At 51.5% G+C, this 27,722-nt stretch overlaps 1 protein-coding gene across 1 annotated transcript; it reads right to left on the bottom strand.

Moving 5' to 3' along the window:
- Positions 1–1,985: 1,985 nt before the first annotated feature.
- MVD (mevalonate diphosphate decarboxylase) lies at positions 1,986–26,815 on the bottom strand. The gene is made up of 10 exons (XM_029608633.1): positions 26,602–26,815; positions 26,033–26,103; positions 24,131–24,245; positions 23,885–24,031; positions 23,570–23,769; positions 21,961–22,035; positions 15,350–15,568; positions 14,613–14,728; positions 7,741–7,849; positions 1,986–3,346 (listed from the first exon to the last, which is right to left on the bottom strand). Exons 1-10 carry the CDS (start codon positions 26,669–26,671, stop codon positions 3,266–3,268), a joined length of 1,203 nt encoding a protein of 400 aa, XP_029464493.1. The 5' UTR covers positions 26,672–26,815; the 3' UTR covers positions 1,986–3,265.
- Positions 26,816–27,722: the final 907 nt, after the last annotated feature.

Genomic DNA, 27,722 nt, shown 5'->3' with positions numbered 1-27,722 from the left:
GGAATAACTAACAGGATCATTAACGTGCATTTGCATGTGATGAGCGCTATTAGTTTCGGGGGGGGGGGGGGGGGGGAGATGGGGTTGGCAGCGAGTTTTCCACGCACTATAGTAGCCCTTACAGTATAAGGGGTAATAATAGCGCGTCTAAAACATGCAGTCAAATGGGGGCCGAGAGTGGAGCGCACTGTTAACCAGCATTTGGACGCGAGTTTTTGATGCCCTAGCTTTACCCCTTATTCAGTAAGGGGTAATAGCGCATCAAACTCGCGTCCAACCCCCAAGATTAATAGCGCCCGCACCATGTAAATGCATGTTGATGGCGCTATTAGTCATTCCTGCGCGATACAGAAAGTAAAATGTGCAGACAAGCCGCACATTTTACTTTCAGAAATTAGCACCTACCCAAAGGTAGGCATTAATTTCTGCCGGCGCCGGGAAAGTGCACAGAAAAGCAGTAAAAACTGCTTTTCTGTGCACCCTCCGACTTAATAGCATGGCGATATTAAGTCGAAGGTCCCAAAAGTTAAAAATAGTCGAAAAAATTTAAAATGGGCCCGCAGGTTGAAAACTGGACGCTCAATTTTGCCGGCGTCCGGTTTCTGAACCCGTGGCAGTCAGCGGGCTCGAGAACAGACGCCGGCAAAATTGAGCATCGGCTGTCAAACCCGCTGACAGCCGCCCCTCCTGTCCAAAAGAGGCGCTAGGGATACGCTAGTGTCCCTAGCGCCTCTTTTTACAACGGGCCCTAATTTGCATAGGCCACCCTCCTGAATCCCACGCCCAGGAGAGCAGGCGCTCGCCTGCCCGCTCTCCTGAGACTTTTTCTGTATCGGCCCGTGAGTTTGTTTTATTTAGAATGATTTTTATTCTAAAACCTCTCTTTTAATCTAAAATACAATTTTGTACGTGTGGTATGCATCAGGTTCGAAGCAGAAGGATACGGCCTTATACACAGAACGCCATCGTTTCTAAGAGATCAGGCATAAAATAATGCCCAGAGTGTACCTTTGCCAGCCGGAGAAATTCTCCTTATCCCACGGAAGTTACTGGCAAATTGAGGAGACGCGGTTTGTGAAAAGGGAATTTGCAAATCACTTATGTGTGTTGGTTTATGAGTTGGAGGTAGGGCAGGTATCTTACAGGACGCTGGCCACCAGTTGGACAGAGGGCATCGCTGGGAGATCACTGGCATCGAGAGCTGGGCATGAGTTGGGGGAGGGGGAGAGAACTCTGGCTTCAGCTGGACCCAGGCTGGCGCTGGGAGCTCTCTGGATCCATCAGTCACAGAGAAGGAAGTTGTTCAATTTGCCAAACTGTAACTTCTTCCACATAATTTCAGAAAACGGAACGAGTCAGGCTCTGGCACACGGCTGACCTTCCGGAGGAGGGGGCTGGGGTTTTGTTTTGTTTTAATGAAATTGCACTTCTGAATTAGGAAGCGAGATGTCACTAAATGCAAGTAATGGAATACACAGTCATGATCTCAGGAGCTTTCTCTGCTCTGGTGACCTCCGCCGGCACAGAGCGGCCCAGCCAGTGAGGGAGGCTGCTGGAGTGATTTGGGAGAGTATTGGGTGGGGGGGGGGGGGGGGGGGGGGGGAGGGGGGAGGTGCCCTGATGGAGGGAGTGGGAAGGTTAAGCATCAAAGGTAGAGGGCTTAGATGTGGTTAAGAGCCAGGGAGGGATAGAGAGGGGGAGCGATAGGTTGAAAGTGACAGGGAAGGGAAGGGGTAGGAGAGGGGGAGATGGTTCAGGGTTAAGAGGGGAGGTGGGAGGATGTGCCATAAAGGTAAAAGTCGGGCGAGATGCTGTTGAACAGCAGAAAGGTAGAAGTGGAGAAGAGAAAAATGAGAAGGGAGGAGTGAGAGAAACGTTGGCAAGAAAGGATGAGACGTAAGGAAAGGTAAACTGGAAGGAAAAGGATTCAGAAAACAGACGAGAGGAAAGATTGCACCCTAATGAGAAAAAAAACTTCAGACAACAAAGGTATAAAACAAATTTTAATTTTGCTAGTTCTTAGAATAAGGAACACTGCAGTAATCAACTTTTACATTTTCTGTACAATTTTTAATTGATTAAAATTAAATGTGTATTAGCTGCCAGGTGTGAGGCCTGGATTTGACATACTAGGCCTGTGCCCAGGGCCGCAGCCAGGCTGAATCTGTTGCAGCCCCTCCCATCGCTGTAGCATGCAGGAGGGGAGGGGGTGAGGCTGAAGCAGGGGGCTGAACTGCTCTGCTCCCTAATCTCAGGCTTCCCCTCCTGTTGGGGGTGGCAAAAACCTAAATCCGTCCCCGACAGGCATCCTGTTCTACCACTTAAATGGGACATTCCTGATGCCCCATTTTAGCTGGTGACCAAATCTTTTGCCATTTTTGGAGCCCTGCATCCTCCTATGCGTCCCCCCTATTCCTCCCCCAGATCCAAAGGGTGCAAGGGGACAGGCACAGTATGAGCAGAAAAGGGCAGGGTATTTGGAGATTTGTGGCAGAGCTACTACTAGCAAAAGGAGGGAGGCAGCCTAAAAGGGAGAGACGCTGTGGGAGGTTAACTCACATTTTTATCCCAGCCTCTCAGGGGTTGGAACTGTTCATAAAAGTGCAGGGAGGGCTCCTGAGTTACAGCCTAAAGCCTTCTACATCACCAGACACAGACGGTTACTCTGAACCGCCCCCTCACTGCTACTCAAATCCCAAGCTCTGCTGGCAGGCCATGCCCGAGTGCGAGTGCAGGACAAGCGGAGCTGGGTCTCCTCAGGGACACCAACCATGTTTTTCGGCTCCCGCTTGTGTCTGCTTTCACGTGTCTCACCGCTTATGGCAGTCTAAACCCAAGCAGCGTCTGGAAAAATAACCCCGCAGCAGCTAAAGGTCACCGGCGGTTTAGATCTGAATTTTAACTGCTCTCTCCCTTTCTAGGCCACCTCTCGTATCTCAGTTTACTCCTCAGCGGGTTAGGGTGCTCAGCGGATCAGGCTGGCAACTCTAGTACGGGTGAGACGTGGGCACAGAACAAGACGAGAAGTCCCCGAGGCCTTCGTCAGGCTCCGGCACTGGAGGGGGGGAACGGCCGAGCGGCCGCAGGACACGGGCCGCAGGAAGCCACCGGGAGATGCTAGCGCCTTGGTAAACGGGAGCCGCTCCTACGCATGAGAACAGGGGCAGGGGTATTAGGGGAGGGGGGCGGACGGCGCGACCCCCCCCGGCTCCGGTCCTTGTTCCTTCTCCTTGCGGGACGATGCGTTTTTCTTTGCGGAGCGGTCTCAGGCCCACTGCCTGGGCAGTCCGTCCTTCCCAAGGAGGTGGAGGGTGGAATCGTGCAGCAGCTGGGGCCCAGGACCCGGCTGTGAGAGCAACCAGGAGAAACGTGTCCATAGTCAGCATCGGACAGGTAAATATCTTAAGTAAAATCTTTGTAAGCAAAACAATCCTCCTCGCCAAGCTCTGCTGCCGCACTCGCCTCACCCGGATTTATCAAGAGGCCCCCCCCCCCCCCCCCATGTACAGAACAGCAAGAAAGGTAGGCGGGGGAATTCCTGCACCCCTGCACCCCCCTCCCCTCTCACGGTGCTCTCCACGTTGGTCACTTCTTGCAGGATTCAACCACCCAGGGATCTAAAACTGCGTCTCAACACCTAACGGGCAGAAGCGCAAGACGTGGAGGGAGGTGGTTTTCCTCATGCACCCACCGCCACTGCTCTGACCACAGGCAGCTCACTTCCAGAGAATAAACGTCAGATCCAGCAGATACGCAGCAGCATTTCAACACCGCTACTCAACAGGAAAGAGGAACTCGGGGGGGCACGCGTCTTCCTCCAGACCCTGCCCCACGGGCAGGCCCAGCGAGCGTCACCAGCTCCACCCGCCGACCCGGCCTGCACGTAGTCTCAGATTGTGGGTCAGGCTTCCTTCCACAGCTATGTCCTCTCTCACCCCTTCCCTCTCCCAACTATACCGACAGCACAGATTTCAACTCTATCCATAGTAGCATAGTAATGACGGCAGAAAAAGACCAGATGATCCATCCAGTCTGCCCAACAAGCTTCTCATGGTAGCATCTGCTGCTCTATTCAGGTTACCCCCATGTGTTCTGTTAAGGGCAGTAACTGCCGCTCCGTGCTGGTTACTCCCAAGCTTTATGTTAAGGGCAGTAACTGCCGCTCCGTGCTGGTTACTCCCAAGCTTTATGTTAAGGGCAGTAACTGCCTCTCCGTGCTGGTTACTCTCAAGCTTTATGTTAAGGGCAGTAACTGCCTCTCCGTGCTGGTTACTCTCAAGCTTTATGTTAAGGGCAGTAACTGCCGCTCCGTGCTGGTTACTCCCAAGCTTTATGTTAAGGGCAGTAACTGCCTCTCCGTGCTGGTTACTCTCAAGCTTTATGTTAAGGGCAGTAACTGCCTCTCCGTGCTGGTTACTCTCAAGCTTTATGTTAAGGGCAGTAACTGCCGCTCCGTGCTGGTTACTCCCAAGCTTTATGTTAAGGGCAGTAACTGCCGCTCCGTGCTGGTTACTCCCAAGCTTTATGTTAAGGGCAGTAACTGCCTCTCCGTGCTGGTTACTCTCAAGCTTTATGTTGAGGGCAGTAACTGCCTCTCCGTGCTGGTTACTCTCAAGCTTTATGTTAAGGGCAGTAACTGCCTCTCCGTGCTGGTTACTCTCAAGCTTTATGTTAAGGGCAGTAACTGCCTCTCCGTGCTGGTTACTCTCAAGCTTTATGTTAAGGGCAGTAACTGCCTCTCCGTGCTGGTTACTCTCAAGCTTTATGTTAAGGGCAGTAACTGCCGCTCCGTGCTGGTTACTCTCAAGCTTTATGTTAAGGGCAGTAACTGCCGCTCCGTGCTGGTTACTCCCAAGCTTTATGTTAAGGGCAGTAACTGCCTCTCCGTGCTGGTTACTCTCAAGCTTTATGTTGAGGGCAGTAACTGCCTCTCCGTGCTGGTTACTCTCAAGCTTTATGTTAAGGGCAGTAACTGCCTCTCCGTGCTGGTTACTCTCAAGCTTTATGTTAAGGGCAGTAACTGCCTCTCCGTGCTGGTTACTCTCAAGCTTTATGTTAAGGGCAGTAACTGCCTCTCCGTGCTGGTTACTCTCAAGCTTTATGTTAAGGGCAGTAACTGCCGCTCCGTGCTGGTTACTCTCAAGCTTTATGTTAAGGGCAGTAACTGCCGCTCCGTGCTGGTTACTCTCAAGCTTTATGTTAAGGGCAGTAACTGCCTCTCCGTGCTGGTTACTCTCAAGCTTTATGTTAAGGGCAGTAACTGCCTCTCCGTGCTGGTTACTCTCAAGCTTTATGTTAAGGGCAGTAACTGCCGCTCCGTGCTGGTTACTCTCAAGCTTTATGTTAAGGGCAGTAACTGCCGCTCCGTGCTGGTTACTCTCAAGCTTTATGTTAAGGGCAGTAACTGCCGCTCCGTGCTGGTTACTCTCAAGCTTTATGTTAAGGGCAGTAATATTAAAAATCAAAACCAAGTAACTGTCAAATCCACAACAAAATAAATGCTAGCAACATTTTTATAGGGTGAGCAGTTTTCCTGACAATTCATACAATGCTGCTTCTTGAACGTTCTTTGCTTTTGGACTTGGCCGTAGAAGCTGTGCTTTCCCCATAATGTCTGTGTATCAAGCGCCCTAGACTGCAAAAGTCAGGGCCCAGCGTTGATTGTCGTCTTGAGTCCAATTACCCTTTTCTTCCCCCGGCCATCTTCAGGACAATTCACATTAATATGGCAGAACCACACACGCTGTGCTGGTGCACCTCAGTCCTGCCCTGCAGCACCCCCTGCTGTTCCAGTACTGAGATCCACCCCCACAGCTCTGCCAATGCACCTCAGTCCTGCCCTGCAGCACCCCCTGCTGTTCCAGTACTGAGATCCACCCCCACAACTCTGCCAATGCACCTCAGTCCTGCCCTGCAGCACCTCTGCTATTCCAGGACTGAGATCCACCCCCACAACTCTGCCAATGCACCTCAGTCCTGCCCTGCAGCACCTCTGCTATTCCAGGACTGAGATCCACCCCCACAACTCTGCCAATGCACCTCAGTCCTGCCCTGCAGCACCTCTGCTATTCCAGTACTGAGATCCACCCCCACAACTCTGCCAATGCACCTCACTCCTGCCCTGCAGCACCTCTGCTTTTCCAGTACTGAGATCCTCATTCACACAGCTCTGCCAGTGCACCTCAGTCCTGCCCTGCAGCACCTCTGCTATTCCAGTACTGAGATCCACCCCCACAACTCTGCCAATGCACCTCAGTCCTGCCCTGCAGCACCTCTGCTATTCCAGTACTGAGATCCACCCCTACAACTCTGCCAATGCACCTCAATACTGCCCTGCACTACCCCCTGCTGTTCCAGGACTGAGATCCTCATTCACACAGCTCTGCCAGTGCACCTCAGTCCTGCCCTGCAGCACCTCTGCTATTCCAGTACTGAGATCCACCCCTACAACTCTGCCAGTGCACCTCAGTCCTGCCCTGCAGCACCTCTGCTATTCCAGTACTGAGATCCACCCCTACAACTCTGCCAATGCACCTCAATACTGCCCTGCACTACCCCCTGCTGTTCCAGGACTGAGATCCTCATTCACACAGCTCTGCCAATGCACCTCAGTCCTGCCCTGCACTACCCCCTGCTGTTCCAGGACTGAGATCCTCATTCACACAGCTCTGACAATGCAACTCAGTCCTGCCCTGCAGCACCTCTGCTATTCCAGTACTGAGATCCACCCCTACAACTCTGCCAATGCACCTCAATACTGCCCTGCACTACCCCCTGCTGTTCCAGGACTGAGATCCTCATTCACACAGCTCTGCCAATGCACCTCAATACTGCCCTGCACTACCCCCTGCTGTTCCAGGACTGAGATCCTCATTCACACAGCTCTGCCAGTGCACCTCAGTCCTGCCCTGCAGCACCTCTGCTATTCCAGTACTGAGATCCACCCCCACAACTCTGCCAATGCACCTCACTCCTGTCCTGCAGCACCTCTGCTTTTCCAGTACTGAGATCCACCCCCACAACTCTGCCAATGCACCTCAGTCCTGCCCTGCACTACCCCCTGCTGTTCCAGGACTGAGATCCTCATTCACACAGCTCTGCCAATGCACCTCAGTCCTGCCCTGCAGCACCTCTGCTATTCCAGTACTGAGATCCACCCCCACAACTCTGCCAATGCACCTCACTCCTGCCCTGCAGCACCTCTGCTTTTCCAGTACTGAGATCCACCCCCACAGCTCTGCCAATGCACCTCAGTCCTGCCCTGCACTACCCCCTGCTGTTCCAGGACTGAGATCCACCCCCACAACTCTGCCAATGCAACTCAGTCCTGCCCTGCAGCACCTCTGCTATTCCAGTACTGAGATCCACCCCCACAACTCTGCCAATGCACCTCACTCCTGCCCTGCAGCACCTCTGCTTTTCCAGTACTGAGATCCACCCCCACAACTCTGCCAATGCACCTCAGTCCTGCCCTGCAGCACCTCTGCTATTCCAGTACTGAGATCCACCCCCACAACTCTGCCAATGCACCTCAGTCCTGCCCTGCAGCACTCTCACTAGTCTAGCCCTGGTTCTCTTAGTTGCTGGTATAAGAAAGCATTTCCAGTGAAGGAACAGTAGGGTCACAGGAAAGGCAATGAGGGAGAATATGACAGGGCATTTTTATTCTTTAGTTCTGGAAGTTCAGGGCTTTGTGCTGGTATTTCCTGACCGCTCTCTGCCCACTCCCCCCATACGTACCTTGGTGATAATAATATATTGGATCCCTCCTGGCATGGGCTCTATGTCCACCGCCATTTTTAGCTCGTCCGAGAGTGTAGCGCGACCAGCTGGCAAGCCTTTCAGGAACCTCAGAGAGAAACAAGAACAGGTAAGAGGAATGTGAGCTCTGAGCTCTGGGCCCCACCGGATATCCAGTGAGTGATGCAGTGCTATAAGCTCAACTGCACCACGACACAAAACCGCTCTAGTGCTCCCCATATCAGACAGCCACGTTCAATGCCACGCTCTCCCTTTACACTTATCTATTCATTCTTGTGTATTTAACGCTTAACATAGTAAAAAAAAACATGTACAATTCACAGTGATAAGTAATAGAAAGAGCACACATTTACTAAATTCACATCCTATCAAAAATGGTATCCATCTCCCATTGCTGTTTGTAACAATTCACCCCCTCTATACTAAGTTTCCTTTCTTCTCTTGGTTTATTTGTACACCCACACACACCCCCCGATGTTCGTTCTTGTTTCTCATGCTACCATGCCTCTCGGACAAATCCATCTGCCCTACTTCTCTTAGTTTTCTAGAACAATTTCCTTCTTCTTTCTAATCAATTTTCTCCTTGTCCCGACCCTGCAGCGGTTCGGCATTAAATGCCCTGCGTCAGGGGAACGGTGAATCTCCAACAGAAAATACATCAAGAACTCTCACCCTAATCATTCCTCAAAAGAACTGTTTATTGCCTAAAACGCACAGCACTAACTTACCCAGAGCTTATTCCTTGCCTCTTTCCAAAGGGACCGTCGCACTGTGGTACGGATCTCATCCTGGGAAACCCCGAAATCTAACATGAAATGCAAACAAGTCTCCACTCTTCTCCAGGGACAAGCAGGATGGAAGTTCTCGCACACATGGATGACATCATCAGATGGAGCCTGGCAGGGAAACCTTTGACAGGCACACATGGAGCACGCCCAGCCTGCTGCTAGCCACGCGGGGGGGTCCCTCTTCAATCTCTTCCTTTCCGCAAAGCTGTTGCCTCGAGGTCGCGGAGCTCACGCTTTTGTTTGCTTTTTGGAAGGTGTTTTTCCTTCCACGAGTCTCGTAGGGTCCTTCGCTCCTTCTTCGGGTCCTTTTCAGCGATCTGGTAAGTCCCTTGCACTTTCGTGGTCGATCGCCGACGCCTCCTTCCCCGGTGCCCACGCCGCATACTTTTTTCCCCACGGCAATCAATCAGCTTCCGCAGGTGCCCCCGGACTCTGTCCATCGCAGACCCCCACGAGGTCTGCGTCCTTTGCCTGGGAGCATCTCACGATGTCCGCGGTTGTGATCTCTGTGCCCAGGTGACCCCCCCCCCCCCAAGGGTCGTCGGTCCCGTCTTGATAAAATGAAAAAATTGTTCGGTTCCAAGCGGTCAGATCCGTCCTCGGCCTTGGGGACCTCCACCCAACTCAGAAAGGATATCCCGGTCTCGACCCTGTCGGGATTACCCCCCCTCCTACGTTCCTCGCTCCCGATCTCGCTGGAGGGGACTGACTATGGTCTTTGTCATCCCATTCCCGGTCGAGTTCTTCATCGTTACCATTGGTACTGGGCAAGGACCGCGGTGATCATAAAGAAAGATTGAAGAAATACAATCATCGATCATCTTCTAAGGCAGACCATAGGTAGAAATCAACGCCGGGGCCTCCCAAGAAGTGGTCTAGGGCGGAGGAAGCAATTCCCTCCAACCCAGCCGATGCCTCCACAGACACTGGTGGAGGGCTCAGTGCCCCTCTGTGCTCCAGGGGAAGTCCCAATTCTGCCTGCTCCTCCTCAAGCCATTTTATCCTCGGCTGACTTTGAGGAGGAGTTAAGAGAGATGTGTGCAGTTGGCCGGGTCCTGCATGGCTTCGAGCCACTGGGACCACCACCACCGCAAGAGCCTACTCCACTGGTGCTTGCACCATTACTGGAATGGCTAGATATGCTGCTCGGTGTCCTACCAACGCAGCCGGCTCCGGTCCCCCATGCCCCTTCGCGGCCTAAGGGAATACCGTTGCCACTGCCACCTGCCCCCATACCGATGAGCGATTCCTCCGAGGAGGAAGGACCATCTGGTTCCATGGCAGCTCAGGGACGCTCTGTGCCACGTCACCTCCCAGCACCTCCCAGCTCTCCCAGTTCCACCGATGCCTTCGGGGTCTTCAATCCCGCCAATACCATTGGATCCTGCCTCGAGGCCCATCGATGCCTTCGGCTTCTCTCTCTGAGCCCTCGAGGCCTACGTCTCACCTTCTGTTGGGTCTTCGACCCCGCCCCCCCACCCGCATCCCCGGAGGTTCACAGTGAAGGGGAGGCCCCTTATGACCCCTGGGAGGGGGAGGCACCCATATCCTCCTCTGAGGAATCGGAGGATCTGCCTTTCAAGCCTTCTCCGCCAGAAGAGCAACGAAAATCTCCCCCAGAGGATCTTTCCTTCGCAGGATTCGTGAAGGCCATGGCGGAATCAGTGACTTTCCAGCTTTTAACAGAGCAGGGCACCAGGCACACACTGCTTGAGGTTCCACAATTCATAGATGCCCCGAAAGAGGTGGTGGCAGTACCAGTCCATGACATCTTCAAGGAACTGGTAACCCACCTTTGGGAACACCCCATCTCGGTGCCACTTGTTAACCAGAAGATGGACGCAGTGTACCTGGTCCAACCGCTGTCATCTCCTCCACAAATCAGTGGTGGTAGAATCAGCCCTGAAGAAGGCAAAAATGAATTGCATCCATGCCTCGGCTCCCTCAGGGTGAGAGCATAGGGTTCTCAATGCCCTTGGACACCAGGTGTTTCAGGGCGCCACTTTGAAAAGAGATCCCCTGTCCCAGATTTGAAAGTACCCGCCACCAGGACAATGAGTCCCGGAGATTCAGGATGACTCAGATGCCATCCTGGAGGTTCTGCGTGGCCTGGCACCACTGCGACCTCAGGGTCCATTGGGCTCTCTGCATGTGTAATTGTGCCAACGGAGTGACATGAACGGTTGCGGCCATGTGGCCCAACAGCCTCAACATGTGCCAGGCTGACACCTTCTGGTTCTGATGAATCTGTGCAACGATGATCATCGAAGTGACAGCCCATTGACGAGGCAGGAAGGCCTTGGCCTGAGCAGTGTTTAGCAGGGCTCCTATAAAGTCCAGTTGAGGTGACGGGCTGAGATGGACTTCGGGTAGTTGATGATGAACCCTAGCAACTCCAACACCTGGATGGTCAAATGCATGAACCTGACGACCCCTGCCTGAGATGTGCTCTTGCCAGCCAATCGTCCAGGTAAAGGAAAATATGCACCACCACCACAGCCAGGCATTTTGTGAAGACTCATGGGGCTGCTGCTAGCCGGAGGGGCAGACCCAGTACTGGAAGTTCTGTTTTCCCAACAAAAATCTAAGATACTTCCTGTGACGTGGGAAGATCTCAATGTGAGTGTGTGTGTCCTCTAAATAAAGGGAGCATAGCCAGTCCCCTTTTTGTAAGAGGGGAATCAGGGTGCCCAGGAAAACCATCCTGAACTTTTCTTTTTTTTAGAAACCTGTTCAAGGCCCTGACGTCTAGGATGGGATGGAGTCCCCCTGTTCTCTTTGGAATCAGGAAGTACCGGGAGTAGAATCCCCGCCCTCTTTGCCCTGGTGGTACAGGCTCAACTGCTCTGGCCGTTAAGACGGAGCAGAGCTCCACTAGCAGTATCTCCTGATGAGCTACCGGCCTCCAAAACGGGTGTGGAGGAGAATTTGGCAGGACACCCAATAGATTCAATTGGTACCCTTGATGGACGATTGACAGAACTCACTATTCTGAGGTAATTCTGGGCCACTGGTTTACAAAGAACTGCAGCCTGCCCCTGACCGGAGGGTCCAACATCCCAGGTATAGGCGACTGGCCTATGCTCCCCTATGACCCAGTCAAAACCCCCATCCCTGGAGTTGACCGAGGAGTAGGCTGGGGCTTGGGGGCACTCTGCTGCCAGGGATGGCTGCGGGAGCCCTGATGCTGTTGACAAGCGAAAGAGACTTCCCCTGCCTGATCTCGCCGACATCCTAGATGAGGAGGAGGGGTCTGGAGTGCTGGTGGAGAGTTGTTGGAGGGTTTCACGATGGTCCCGAAGTAGGGCCACAGCATCCCTCACCCTATCTCCGAAGAGATTCTCCCAAGTACATGGTATGTCAGTGAATCGTTCCTGTACCTCAAGTCGGAGATCCAAGGCCCGCAGCCATGCCATTATGAGGGCGCCAATTCCCGCTGTAGAGGCTCTCGATGCTGTCTCAAAAACATCGTAGGTCACTCAGACCTCGTGTTTCCCGCACTCCAGGCCCTTGTGCATCAGCAACATGAGGGTGTTCTGCTGATATTGAGGCAGCTGCTAGGCCACCTCCTGCACCTGCTTCCAGATGTCCTGCCATTACTGGCTCTTGTAAAGCTGATAGGAAGCAAATGCGAGCATTCAGTATGGCTCCCTGAGGAATGAGTCCAAGAACGCTTGGACCTCTTAAGAGTGGATTCGACCACCACCTATTGGTAAGATAGCTGATACTTATCAAATCCAGCAGCCTTCTGGACAAGGTAGACCCCCGTCTGCCTTCTTACTAACGGGAGACACTGTGAGGGGATGTTCCCATATCCTCAGCAGCAGCACCTTAAGGATCTCATGTACTGGGACCGCCACAATCTCCTTAGGAGGCTCCATGAACTGGAGGATCTCAAGTATTTTGTGCATGGAATTCTCCTCCGTCAGCAATTGAAATGGGATGGCTTCTGCCATCACTCTCACAAAACCTGCAAAGGTTAATTGCTCAGGCGGAGACTTCCTTTGCTCCTTTGGAGGAGAAGGTTCTAAAGGGAGACCCTCAGAGATATCATCCCCCTATGGGGTCACAGGGAACCTCATCCTCACTGTAAGCCAAAGAGAATGGGGCCCTAGGCGCTCAGCCTTCCTCCAGAGGTGCAGGCACAGGTAAAACTGGACATGGGTGGCAGGCCTCGACATCTCTGCTGGCCTCGGTGGAGCTTCCTCCTGTTTTCCTCAATGCTCAGCCCACCTTCCCCAGTGCCGAGACTGATGACAAGGAACTGAACGCCCTCAGCCTGGAGGAGATCGACAATGGTCAGTCTCTGGTGCTTCTATCCACTGGTGGCACCGATGGTCCTGCCGATGTCGATGGCACGCTGCCTATGCTGATGACTTGGTCTTCTTTAACCCAAAGAGCTGTTCCATCTCGTCGAGCCAAAGCCGATGTTCCTTCAGGGTCATTTGTTCGCATAAGCGGTAACCATGGACATCATGCGATGCCCCCAGACAGAGGACACATATCTCGTGAGGGTCCATAATGGATATGGGCCTTGGACACCGGAAACATCGCCGAAAACTGGACGTTGCCTTGTGACAAAATAAAAGGGTCGCAAAATCAAAAGCAATGGAGACTGACGTCAATGGCCAGTGGGCACCGAAGCACTGCCACCACAGGGGAATCGACCGTGAAAAGAAATTTACCAGAAGCGTTGAAAACCCTGACTAGGAACACTACGGGGAAGCACCGAGAGGGACCCAGCGTCGAACACCACAAAGAAAATCCGCGAAAAACATAAGAAAAAAAGATGGCTTTCCATAAGGCCAAAAAAACAGCCAAAGTGAGCTCACTCACACTCGTGGCTTACAGCTCCACAGAAAAACAGAGACTGGAGAGGGACCCCATGTGGATGCGAGGTATAGGGCATGCTGGGGATGCTCAGAGTGCCAAGTCAAAGTTCTAGAAACTCTGACATAAGTTTTCCACATCGAGGCTCCATCTGATGATGTCACGCATGTGTGAGGACTACCATCCTGCTGTCCTCCGAGAAAGAAAATTCTCATCACAGCTCTTTAACCACAGCATAAACCCCAGCAAAGACTCAAAACGTCCAGACCACAAAACGAGAATATCATCTCCATAATGCTTCCATAATTAATCTGCTTACTAACAGGATATGTTTTTTAAAAACTCTGACAAAGGTTGGCTATATCAGGGGCCTTAGAGGCTCCCATTGCCACCCCTTTAACTTGTTTATAAAAGCGATCATCAAACCGAAAATAATTCTCTTTCAGTACAAAACTCACAAGATCCCTTAAAAACCCTGTCAGTACCCGAACTGGTTCAAAACGTAGATCCAAACAGTCTTTCGCTATCTGAATCACCCGATCTTGTGGGATGTTTGTGCAAAGAGAGGCAACATGCATGGTGACAAGCTTGAGATCTGGAATAGGGAAAGATGCTCGAGCCAACATTGCATAATATGAGCCGAATCTCTGATGAAAGAGGGAAGCTGAAACCCAAATTCCCGTAGAAATAAGTCAACGAAAACCGATAGCAGCTCTAGAAGTGAACCTTGAGATGAAATGATTGGACGTCCAGATGGTCTAAGCGAACTTTTATCTACCTTCGGAAGTACATAAAACGTGTGCACAAATAAACCAAGAGAAGGAAGAAAACTTAGAACAGAGGGGCTGCATTGTTCTGATGCGCCATGGGATAAGGCCCAGGATCCTCTGTTTACACTTTGAATCTTACAGCTGTTCATATTTTGCTTTCTTGATTGGGGGTAGGAGACAGAAAAACCTTTGATCCAGAACAGAACTATGTGAGGAATAAGTGGAAGACAGTCACAGGTAGGGAGCACAGTATCAATACGGGTGCTATTTGACTGATGGGGTGCAATGCCTGTGTTTCTGCCCCAGCTTCTCTGCAAGACCACCCACAGCTCAGTCCATACATGGAATCCACCTCCTAACCTTATATGCGCCCCCAAATCCTGCACTGCACAGCTGGCTGGTTCCAGATATAGGGCTGGATTCTACCCAGGGCTCAGGACTGGCACGTGGCAAAGGGACTTACGGCTCTCCGTTGGACTCTGGGGGGAAGCAGCACCTCAGCACGCCCACAAAATCATCCAACGTCTGCTCCAGACAGAAGATTACTGCGTTTGGGCCTGCGTCATACGTGTAAGCCACCTGCAGCATGGGACACAAAATACAGATTCAGTCTCAAGATCAGCACCTGCGCTTGACCTGGTTACACAACCTGTGCTCGTACAGAGGCAATTTATATGAAAGGGGATACATGAAATCACAGGCCTCGACTTTTTCTCACTTCAAAGCCCCGCTCACCCAGCTGGGGGTGCACTGTACTCCAGCTGCACCCAGCAGCTCATACGCACCCTCTACCCAGTTACTGGCTAGAATTAATCTGCAAGTAAGTGTTACTGCCAAGATTACATATGTAATAATAATAATAATAATAATGTATTCTCCAGACTACAGGAGCTGATGCCCTGAGGGCAAAGAATTCAGTTATTCTAGCCCAGGTATCAGCAGGGGTGGGGTAGAGGGCCTAATCTCTGTAATTCACTTCCAAGGAACCTCGGGAGCCCTTAAAAACACTTTACACAACTCTCCCAAACTTTTTGTCTTTATATTAAATAAAAGTACTCCCCCCTCATACAGGCAAAAAAAAAAAAAAATGAAACAGTCCTAGAGTGAAGGTCCTGAGCCTCATGCCTGTCCTGAGATGGGGTCTTGCTGGAGGTTCTCTCTCCATGACAGGCCACCTCCCTCCTCCATCATCTCTCTCACCTTCGTCTGACCATAGTGGGTGTTGAAGCAATGAACCAGATGGATGATGCGTCTTGAAATGTCATTGAGGTAGAAGATTGGGGGGAAGGTGTCCATGCATGTAGCATGGAACTGGTTACTGTCTTTCATGGTCAGCTGACCAAAGCGCTCAAAATCCCGCTGTCGTACAGCCTCACACATTTCTTTAAGGCGGTCAGGAACCACAGCCTCGGCACGGTGCTGAGAAAGCAGATAGAGGAAAATTGGTTCTTACCCGCTAATTTTCGTTCCTATAGTACCACAGATCAGTCCAGACTCCTGGGTTTTGCCTCCCTACCAGCAGATGGAGACAGAGAGTTTCACTGACACTGCTACTTAACCTAGTGTGCCATCTGCAGTCCCTCAGAATTGACTTGAACCCGAGCCAGGATGACAGCAACAACCATACATTTCTAAGCAAACTCACCACCCTCCAACAAGCTGGAAGAAGGTGAAGTTGCCCAAAAAGACAATGGAAAACTCGTTTCCCAAATTTAACATAAGCAATCAGCATTGAAAACCTTCAACAACTCGCACTATATACAAAGCAACAGTACGAGCAGCGGACTCTCCCCCCAGTAAATGACTTGGAATGACTTGGAGTAAATGACAGGAATGAAGATTAGCAGGTAATAACTAATTTTCCTTTCCCTGTATGAACCCAGATCAGTCCAGACTCCTGGGTTGTACCTAAGCTACCCTGAACTCGGGTGGGCCGTGGAGAGTTCTGCTCGTAGAAAACTCCCAAAGCACATGGAAGCCAGAGCCCTGACATCCATGCAATAATACCTAGCAAAAGTGGGCAACGACTTCCCAGTAGCTGCCCAGCAAATTTCATGTGGAGACACCTGATGTGACTCAGCCCAGGAAGTCACCTGAGAATGTGTCAAGTGCACCCCTAAACTCCCTGGCAGCAGATGCCCTTTAGAAATACGTCAACTCAATCACTTTCTTCAGCCACTGCACAATTGTAGCCTTAGATGACTTATTTCCCTTCTCTGGACCACTCCACAGTACAAAGAGGTGATATGATCTACAAAGAGGAAATGCGATCTATGCAAATTGTAAGTAACCTTTATGTACCTCAATAATGCACGCCTCCAATCTAAGAGCCTAAGCTCCCCTGCATGAGGCATAGAGGAATCCAAATCCATAAAAGCTGTCTAACTAAGATGGAACGCCAAGACTACCTCAGGCAGAAAAGAAAGCACCATACATAAAGATACCCCCAAATCAGACATCTGTGGGAAGGGATCTCAACATGACAGCGCCTGGAGCTCCGAAATACTTCTGGCTGAACAAATAGCAACCAAGAAAATCACTTTAAGAGTCAAGTCTTTAACCGTAGCTCTCTTTAGTGGCTCAAACAATCCTCTACAGACTAGATTCAGATTCAAAGATGGACAAATGATCCGCACCTGAGAACGCAAGTTTTTAGTTCCCTGAAGGAACCATAGAACGTCTGGATGTGCGGACAGAGGATACCCTTGTACCTTACCCCAGAGACAACCCAATGTCGCTACCTGGACACTCAGAGAGTTAAAGGCCAGTCCCTTGACCAGAACCCTTCTGTAGAAAAGTCAAAATATGTGAAACCATAGAGTGCAGCCTCAGTCTGTTCAGGCTATCAACAGCAGACCAAGACTTGAAGATCCTCCAAATTCGCACATACATCAAGGATGCAGAAAGTGGTAAAAAAAAACGCTTTCGAATATCCCCTCCATCCCAATTTTCTCCTCTCAGAAGCAAAGCCATTAGGCAGAAGTGAGCCGCCTGACCCAAAAATAAATTGGGCACTGGTGGAAAACAGTTGACCAATGTCCGAAGCTCAGGGGCCCATCTATGGCCATGTTGCGCGGATCTGGGAAGCCTGGTCAATGTGGCTACTCTGGAGCTACCAGGATCACATTGCTCTGATGTTTCTCTATCCGCCATAATCCCTTGTCCACCCGAGGCCACGGGAGAGAAGACAAAGAAGAATCCCTTGAGTTCATGGCAGCACCAGAGCTCAGATTCCTTTGTACTGTGTTCTGTTCAGCGGCTGTAAAACTGCGATGCCTTGGTGTTCTCTTTGGTTGGTGTATCTTCCATAAATGAGACACATCGCTGCCTCCGATAGCCCCCATTTCCCAGGGTCTAACTTGATTCAACTGATAAAATCTGCTTGAACGTTGTTCACTCCAGCGATGTGAGAAGTTGCCAGCCGCTCCAAGTGCTGTTCTGCCCAGAGAATCAACTCCCGGGCCTCTCAAGCCGTTGCCTGATTCTTGGTTCCACCTTGATGGTTGATGTAGTTCACAGACATCGCAGAGTCAGATAGGATCCGCACTGGAAGGCCGCGTAATCCTTGGCAGACAGGCAAGCAACACGAAATGCACCGCTCTCGTCTCTAAGCGATTGATGGGCTATGAGGCCTCCCGTTTCGACCACTGGCCCTGCACTGACTGATCTTGCCACAGCACCCTCCATCCAGAGAAGCTTGCATTGGTGGTGACTATTATCCAATTCGGAATCTCCAAATTCACACCACGCTCAAGTCTGGTGCGAGGAAGCCGCCTCAAAAGACTGCTATCCTTGGCTTCCCCCCTCTAGCGGAAGGGGAAGATGAAACTCTTCAAATAATAGTTTCCAGCGGGAGAGAAGAAACCCTGCAAAAGCCGCATATGTGCAAACGCCCAATGCATTAATTCCAATGTCGATACCATAGAACCCAGACCTGTAAATACTCCCCGACCCCGGGCACCGAAAGCTCTAGCAGAAGCCTAATCTGACTCCACAATTTCAGCAATCTCTCTCAATGGGAAACACTCTCTCCGCCAGTGTGTCGAACGGAGCTCCAGAGTTTGAAAGAGGCCTAAATGGCTCATTGCTAGGTTCACCACCCATCCTAGAGACTTCAAGCACATTGGTACCTTTTCTGCTGACTGTTGACAGAGGTCATTTGACTTTGACTGAATAAGCCAGTCATCCAGATACGGATATTCCAACACACCCTCCTTTCGCGATGCGGCTGCCCCCACCACCATCACCTTGGTGACGGCTATGTGCAGATAGACCTCTATTAAGGCGAGAGATGCCAAGAACTCTCCCTTGTGTACCGCAGTTATGATGGACCTCAGAGTTTCCATGTGGAAACGGGGAACCTTGCGAGCAGCATTTATCTTCTTTAAATCTTTGTAAGGGTTTCGCCCATAAAGTTCATGTTTTACTGTGAACCGATGCGATGTGCGAACGGACATCGGTATATAAGAGACATTAAATAAATAAAATAAATAAATAAATAAATCCAATATCTCTTGAATTGGATATGGGGAGGGGGGGAAGAAACAGGATGCTTAACTTAAAAATTGACCTCTGGCCACACTAAGCATGTTCAGGGTCTGAGCTAACAAACTCAGCAAGACAACTCTGTGAAAAAAAAAGAAAAATCTAAGCAGATTCCAAAGAGGCTCTCAATTATATGCAATTTCTGCCTCTTCTAGAAGTGAGAAAGCCAATTCCTCATGATCCATTCCCCTTTGAACATTACCAGGGATGGCCTCTCTGCAGCATTTGCCCGCCGTGACTGACAAATGGGAGGCCCAAGCATGTGATCCTTACACAGTAGGCTGCTTCGCCATTGCTGGGCACCCCTGCAGAAAGGTCTGCAGGCCCTGGAAACATTTCCCCCAGGAGGAGGATGGATGGATCTGTACCAGAGCCCATAGGCCCAACCTTGCTCTCTCCAACCTCTCCCAGGGAAGCTTCTGCCCTCAGTAACAAGGGAGGAGGAGAACTGATCATAGCCTCGCCTCCCACTCTACTCCCCCTCCAGAGACACCATAGGCCGAGGGGATGTCCCAACATGGGCAAAAGCTGTAGTAGTCAAATCAATTTGAGCATCTAAACAGCGCTGACAAAGACAGAGAGAGAGTAAGGACTGAATTGCTGTCAGATGGCAAGCCTCACAGATAGCAAGGCGCTTGGACCTGTTTGTCCCCGGCACCTAGCTCTCCTGAACTTCAGCTCTAGGCGGCCTCCTGCATGCATACCAATGCTACCCGGCCGTGCACGCAAATATGTGCTCAAGTGTACCTGCGCAAATATGCATTCAAGACTAGGTTGCAGACACACACGCTCAAATCTAGGCAGTGTCCTTATGCGTACAGATCCCAGCCCATGCAACCGCCATACGGTGAGAATGCGAGCACACGCCTACGCACGTGAGAAAAGAACCACTGCAGTGGCCTTCCACACAGCTAAGCGAAGCCTGCCTGCACCTACAGTGCGTTTAGGCCTGGAACCGTTTAACATCTGGCACCGAAAATCATTGGACTGACAAACAGCTCAGGCCTCTTGACTGGCCGAGAAGCGATGGAGACCGGGGCCGAGAACCAGCATCCCGCTAAACACATAAGCAAATAAAAACCACAGAAGACCTGCTCCTCCTCAGTGCGAGTGCCTTTCTACACCTCTGTGGGACAGGGAACTGCCGGCGATAGCTGAGATTCCCCTGCCTCTCCCGCAGACGCTGCTAGGGAATCGAAAATGGCCGCAATTTCCGCGCTGACAGGGAAAGCCTCAGTGCTAGACCCCGTCATCCATGAGGCTTGTTAGATCAATGCGGCCATGCCTGACGCAGACCCCTGAATGCTTTTGCCGCAAGCACACGCTGTTCCTCCCAGCACCCGCGGCACCACCAGCACCTCAACGGCAAGCAGGGGAACCGTCCCTCAGTGCCCCGGAGCCAACACCCGGTCTCCTCCGCAGGCAGAGAAGCTGCTGAAAAACCCCATCGCTCAGCTCCCCGAGCTGCTGAAGTAGCTCCCCCCCCCCCCCCGAACCCCGAAGCTGCACAGATTCCTCCAATTAGTTCCTTGTTCTCTTTTTTTTTTTTTTTACTCTCTGAGAACAAATAAAGATACATAGAAACCAATACTTTCCTTTGGTGTGGGAGTTCAGGATCCAGGAGCCCAGGCCGCATGGCAGATCAGAAAAAAGCCAGACCTTTTTTTTTTTTTCTTTCTTTCTTCAAAACTTTATCAAACTTACAATACCCACCTCCCTAGAACGCAACACAGAGCTGCCAGCACAAAAAAAAAAAAAAAAAAGGAAATCAGCCAAATTAAAAAGAAAACAGCCGACCTGCGCCTGTGGCTGCCTCAGCAGCCTCGTGAAGGGGAGGGATATGGACCACCAGATTTACGCCCCACGGAAGAAAGGAGCGAGCGTACAAAAGGGTCACCAACCCCCAGCTCGTCCACCTCGACCAGACAGGGAAGGACCCACTAGGACCCAAAACCCCCCTGGGAGGAAGGCTCATAAATCCAAAACAGTCTCCCGACTGCAGAACTGCAGGTTTGCACCATCTCCCATCTGCTGGAGACAGAGAAATACTGGGGGACTGCAGGTGGCACACGTGGATATGTACAGTGTCAGTGAAACTTTCTCTGTCTCCATCTGCTGGCAGGGAGGCAAAACCCAGGAGTCTGGATTCCTATAGGGTAAGAGGTCTGTCCACCAAAGAGCTAAGGGCCTCCTCCTCCCCCGTCACAAAACAGGCCAGGTTAGGCTAGGGTCGTAAACCCTCAGCCCCTTCACGAGACAGGTCACAAAAGCCCAGGGGTCCCCCTCTTCCACCCCCACGAGACAGGCCACAGAAGCCCAGGGGGCCCCCCTCCTCCACCCCCACGAGACAAGCCACGGAAGCCCAGGGGCCCCCTCCTCCGCCCCCACGAGACAAGCCACGGAAGCCCAGGGGCCCCCTCCTCCACCCCCACGAGACAGGCCACGGAAGCCCAGGGGTCCCCTCCTCCGCCCCGACGAGACAGGCCATGGAAGCCCAGGGGCCCCCTCCTCCGCCCCCACGAGACAGGCCACGGAAGCCCAGGGGCCCCCTCCTCCGCCCCCACGAGACAGGCCACGGAAGCCCAGGGGCCCCCTCCTCCGCCCCCACGAGACAGGCCACGGAAGCCCAGAGGCCCCCTCCTCCGCCCCTACAAGATAGGCCACGGAAGCCCAGGGATCCCCTCCTCCGCCCTCATGAAACAGGCCACGGAAGCCCAGGGGTCCCCTCCTCCACCCCCACGAGACAGGCCACGGAAGCCCAGGGGCCCCCTCCTCCGCCCCTACAAGATAGGCCACGGAAGCCCAGGGATCCCCTCCTCCGCCCTCATGAAACAGGCCACGGAAGCCCAGGGGTCCCCTCCTCCGCCCCCACGAGACAGGCCACGGAAGCCCAGGGGTCCCCTCCTCCGCCCCCACGAGACAGGCCACGGAAGCCCAGGGGTCCCCTCCTCCGCCCCCACGAGACAGGCCACGGAAGCCCAGGGATCCCCTCCTCCGCCCTCATGAAACAGGTCACGGAAGCCCAGGGGTCCCCTCCTCCGCCCCCACGAGACAGGCCACGGAAGCCCAGGGGTCCCCTCCTCCGCCCCTACAAGATAGGCCACGAAAGCCCAGGGATCCCCTCCTCCGCCCTCATGAAACAGGCCACGGAAGCCCAGGGGTCCCCTCCTCCACCCCGACATGACAGGCCATGGAACCCCAGGTATCCTCTCCTCCACCATGAGAGAGAAAGAAGGAAAGAGACAATAAGAAGCGCAGATCCTTACTTTTAACAAAGGACTGGTCTCTACACTGGTCTGCATGCCTGCTGTACTGCCCACGAGCTTCTTTTCTGCACTGACCTGCCAGACAAAGAGTCAGTAATAGAAACAAATAGAAGAGTAAATTCTGCCCCCTCCGTGTGAGAACAGGAATTTCTGTTCCTGGTCTCTACTGGAAGATGGCAAATGCTAGGCAGCGACCAAGCAGCAGTGCTGAGCACCGCCATGCGGTTCAACTCCCAGTCCGGCTCTCTGAGCTGGCCAGGGCTGGGGTCACCGAGCACAGTCCCTTTGGGAGGGGAGTCACAATCATCACACAGGGCCCAGCTCAGGGTCCAGGAGAAGCTGCAGCCAAGGACAGAGGCTGCAATGACTGGGAGGGGGCATACAACAGAGGAAAGAAGCCCTGGGTAGTTGTGAATGAAGACTCAGGGTGCCGCAGCCCTACAGAGGCCGATTCTGAGCGAGCTGGAAGTCCAAAAGGAAACTGCTTAGCCACAAATAAAGAAAAAGAAAACAAAATGAGGATCTTAATACTAATGCACAGTCCCTACCGTAAACATAAGAACTTGCCATACTGGGTCAGACCAAGGGTCCATCAACCCAGCCAAACCAGGCCACAAGAACCTGACATTAAGTAGATCCCATGCTACTGATGCCAGTAATAGCAGTGGCTATTCCCTAAGTCAACTTGATTAATAGGTGTTAATGGACTTCTCCTCCAAGAACTTATCCAAACCTTTTTTGAACCCAGCTACAATAACTGCACTAACCACATCCTCTGGCAACAAATTCCAGAGTTTAATTGTGCATTGAGTGAAAAAGAACTTTCTCCGATTAGTTTTAAATGTGCCCCATGCTAACTTCATGGAGTGTCCCCTAGTCCTTCTATTATCCGAAAGTGTAAATAACCGATTCACATTTACCCATTCTAGACCTCTCATGATCTTAAAGACCTCTATCATATCCCCCCTCAGCCATCTCTTCTCCAAGCTGAACAGCCCTAACCTCTTTAGTCTTTCCTCATAGGGGAGCTGTTCCTTCCCCTTTATCATTTTGGTCGCCCTTCTCTGTACCTTCTCCATTGCAACTATAAATTTTTTTTTTTTTTTTATATTTAAGTCTTTTATTGGCAATAATAGGAAAACCTATACACAATCCTCTAGAATCAAAACAATGAGAAAGCATACACAAGTATTGTGAACATACCATAGAAACAGTAAATGCCATTATAAGAATAAGACCCCCGATTCCCCTCCCTCCCCCCAACTATATCTTTTTTGAGATGCGGCGACCAGAATTGTACACAGAATTCAAGGTGCGGTCTCACCATGGAGCGATACAGAGGCATTATGACATTTTCCATTTTATTCACCATTCCCTTTCTAATAATTCCTAACATTCTGTTTGCTTTTTTGATCGCCACAGCACACTGGGCTGATTATTTCAATGTATTATTCACTATGACACCTAGATCTATTTCCTGGGTGGTAGCTCCAGCATGGGTTATTTTTCCCTATATGCATCACCTTGCACTTATCCAAATATAACCTGCTACTGCTAGAGTGCCTCCCCCTCATCCTCCCCCCCCCCCCCCCCCCCCCCCCCCACTCACCACAAGGATCAGAACGCGAAGCTCTGGCCAGTGACTTTCTGGTGCAATCTGCTGGGCAAGGCTGTCTTTCCCATCATCCCGGTCTCCCATGAGCCACTGCACAAATCCCCCATACATGCTCCTGCAGGCACTGCCTGATCCCTGGCGAGCGATCTCCGATAGCTCATTTTCCACCCCATACAGCTTGGCCAGGGTATACACTGCAAGAGAGAGAGAAGCAAGGGTTGACTGAGCCAGCCTAGTGCTGTGGGGGCAACACTCACCTGAGCAGGCCTAATCCACTCCTGCCAGCCCAGCCCACGGGGCAATGCTCACCCAAGCAGGCGTATCCTGCCGCTGATGATGCCAGTCCAGCTGCTGTGGGAAAATTGTTCTCTGAGCAGATGTGAACTTTGTAGGACAGCACACGTGGGGCAGTTTCCTCTTCCTTGTCACCCCTCCTCTTACGAGCCAGCCGGCGGACTAACAAGACAAAAACAAGAGGGCGCACCTCAGGGTATGTCACACAGCCTCACATCTCTGCACGCCGATCGAGTCCTGTCAGCCCCCCTCAGCTCATACTTTCTCTCAGGCAGGACTGCAAACGAGGGTGATTGATATCCTCCTCTCTCCCATTCAGCCAGATACGGTCCTCCTTAAAATCTCGACTCGCTGCCACTGAGGTGGTGGTCTTTAGCTGAAAGAGAGTGCAAGGTCCATTCAATGACAGGAATAAAATACCGATCTGTTAACCACGAGGGAGCGCCAGCAGCCTGACTAGGACTTCTCTTGCAACCTTGCATGCACAGCATGGAACGATGTTATGGAGACCAGCAGAACAGCAGACTCTCACGAACATTATCTGGCATCTCAATGAATGCACAAACCCAGGAAAAAATACCCTGAAAAAGTCCAAAAATCAGTTCCCCAGCACTTCAAGATATTAACTCCCACTAACCCCACAGTCATCCAACTACAGCTGCAGTCAGCCTCCTACAATTCATCTGCACGCAGAGCAGCTACTGTCATGTGCAGTCGCAGGCAGAATGAGGAGGTTTCCCAGGGATTCCAGACAGGAGAAACCATTACATGCCATAAGGAAGATGAGGAATTTTTACACCTCCCCTACGCCATGGAAGAGAGTGCAAAATAAAATAAAAGAAGAAGTAAAACCTCCCTTTACAATTCCTTCTGAGCACATCTGATCCTCAGGGATACTAATCCCAGGGCATGGGAAGAGAACACATTCACTGCCCAAGGCAAAACAGGGGACACCTGGATCCCCCAGAGCCATCTGCAAGCCCAGAGCATGGCCCTGCACTGTCTATAGCAGGCGCTAAAGCTGAAGAAAGCAGTCCAGGTATCTCCTGCTCATATACATGAACAGGGAACTTAGTATTCTGTCTTCTCAATGCAGTCTCAGGACAAACACAGCTACTCAGGTTTTCAAGATATCCACAATGAATATGCATGAGATAGATCTGCATACATGGCCTCCACTGTATGCAAATCTGTCTCATGCATATTCATTGCGGATATCCTGAAAACCTGACTGGCTAGGTGTGTTCCCAGGACTGGTTGAGAACCCCTGCTCTATGCAGTAACGGGCTGATACAGTAAAAATTGCGGGAGAGCGGGCGAGCGCTCACTCTCCTGTGCACGCGATTCAGTAAATTAATTTATTTAAATTAGGGCCCGCGGTAAAAAGAGGCACTAGGGACACTAGTGCGACCCTAGCGCCTCTTTTTTGACAGGAGCGGCAGCTGTCAGCGAGTTTGACAGCGATGCTCAATTTTACCGGCGTCGGTTCTCAAACCCGCTGACAGCCACGGGTTCGGAAACCGGACGCTGGCAAAATTGAGCATCCGGTTTTCAACCCGCGAGCTGTGGGCCCATTTTAAATTTTTTTTTTTTAAATTTTTAACTTTTTTTTTTAACTTTTGGGACCTCCGACTTAATATCACCATGATATTAAGTCAGAGGGTGCACAGAAAAGCAGTTTTTACTACTTTTCTGTGCACTTCCCCGGCAGAAATTAACGCCTACCTTTGGGTAGGCGCTAATGTCTTAAAGTAAAATGTGCGGCTTGGCTGCACATGTTACTTACTGTATCGCGCGGGAATGACTAATAGGGCCATCAACATGCATTTGCATGTTGCGGGCGCTATTAGTCTCGGGGGGGTTGGACGCGCGTTTTCGACGCGCTATTACCCCTTACTGAATAAGGGGTAAAGCTAGCGCATTGAAAACGCACGTTCAAATGCCGGTTCACAGTGCGCTCCACTGGAGCGCCACCGGAACGCACTGTACTGTATCGGCCTGTAAGTGAGTTCACTGAAAACAAATTCAAACCCTAAAGTGAATTAAACTTGAGCTGAAAGTCAGGCATCTCACACAGGCATTACCAAAGTGACACTTTACATTCTGATTTGACATTTTCTTGACGGACCTGTTTATGCCAATGGCAGAAAGCAACGTACCAACCTGATCCTGATGCAGAGTGACACTAAGGGACGAGTTAATGGGCAATATCAGCTTTTCATTCCTCTTCCCCCCTGCAGGAAAGTGCAAAGTCAGACAAATAGGGGAAGAACCTCATCCCATCCCACCAGCTCACTGGCTATTTCTGTAACAGCTTTTTAATACAAGTAGTTAACTAGTTATAAAGATGCACCTGATCAAAGCTAAACAGCTCAATAAATATTAATCTATAAGATGTCACCAGCCTCTGTAACCTTATTCGTATGTCCTCAGATCTCCTTTAAATGCTCTCCTTGCTGATTTTGGGGGAAGGATGCTTAGCATATTGTTTAAATAGAAATTGCTACCTGGAAAATAAACTATTTCCAGGCTGAACTCTGAATCCTGCTTTACCTTCATGTAGGCAGTTAAAAGCATTGGAACTCTTGGTGGGGTTCATACAGAGGCGGATCATGGATGGGCTGCCTGTCACTGTCCCTGCAGGTTCTGAGATCCAGAACCTTGCAGTGCGTGATAAAACCCAAAGACTGGCACATGTCCCCGCACCCTCAGCCCCAATCCCTGATCCTCACAGTATTTAATGACAGCAATGTTGACCGGGGCCGTGCAGGTCACCGCCGAGAGGTGCGTTTCGCCGGTCATGGCGCGGACCGCAGAGGAACGGTGATCCGGGATACGAACTCCAAGCTCCACTCTTCGCCGCCGGCTCTGAGGACCATTCTCAGCCGCAGCATGAGACTCGCCACAAACACGCGTCCCACCCTATTGGGCAACGTCACAGCCGCCGAAGCAGTTCTACCCAATACCCAGCTTTTCCTCGCCCACCGCCCAACCGAGCACCAATAGAGCTCATCAGAAGTCAGCCCGGAGGCCCTGCCCCTGGACTATCAGCAAAGCAGGGGGGAGGAGAGAGGAGGGCTCCGGCCGGATGCGGTGACTGTTTCCAGCCGGGAGGGAATACGAGCTGCACCCAGAGGCCGCCATCTTTGTGAGGGGAATTTTACCAGGTGTGAGTCCTGCACCGAGAGGCGGTCGGGAAAAGTCCTGTGCATGGGTCACGGTCTCAGGGCAGGCACTTGGGCCCATAGCACCTGCATAGGGAGCAGTGTCGGTGATGATCCTGGGCCGGTGTCGCTCTTTTGTTCCCCCTGTAGTGATTCTGTATGCAGTGTGGTGGAGGGAGGTTAATGGAGCGGCGGGGAGCAGTGAGCATTAGTTAGCACGGTTATCATGTGTAAAGCAGCACATAGCATAGTTAAACTAATTCACGCCTGTAGTGGGCCGCGAAGCTGTGAACCCTATTCAGAGCCAGGGCGATAGTGTCCAGCTTCGTGGTCAGTTCCGTTCTGGGTTTATGCCAACCTTAAGGTCACATAGAGCAGGGGTGGCCAACTCTGGTCCTCGAGAGCCACAAAGAGGCCTGGTTTTTAGGATTTCCACAATGAATATGAATGATAGATTTGCATGTTCTGCTTGCATTGTGGTTCTCGAGGATCAGAGTTGGCCATCCCTGACTGATATAGAGACATCCTTGGGAGCCTGAAATGTTCTTCCAGATGTTATCATTTCTAGTATTTGATTTGTGCCCATTTGTGTGAATGTGGCATGAGGTTGCCTCCTCACTGCAGGGAAGTCGATGGGAACATCAGCTTGCAGTGGGGCAGGACTGGATCAGCCTCTTGATTAACCTGGG

This window comes from Rhinatrema bivittatum, chromosome 7, assembly GCF_901001135.1.
Source record: "Rhinatrema bivittatum chromosome 7, aRhiBiv1.1, whole genome shotgun sequence".
NCBI lineage: Eukaryota > Metazoa > Chordata > Amphibia > Gymnophiona > Rhinatrematidae > Rhinatrema > Rhinatrema bivittatum.
Note: the sequence above shows the minus strand (reverse complement) of the source record. Positions and strands in the feature narration are given on the sequence as shown.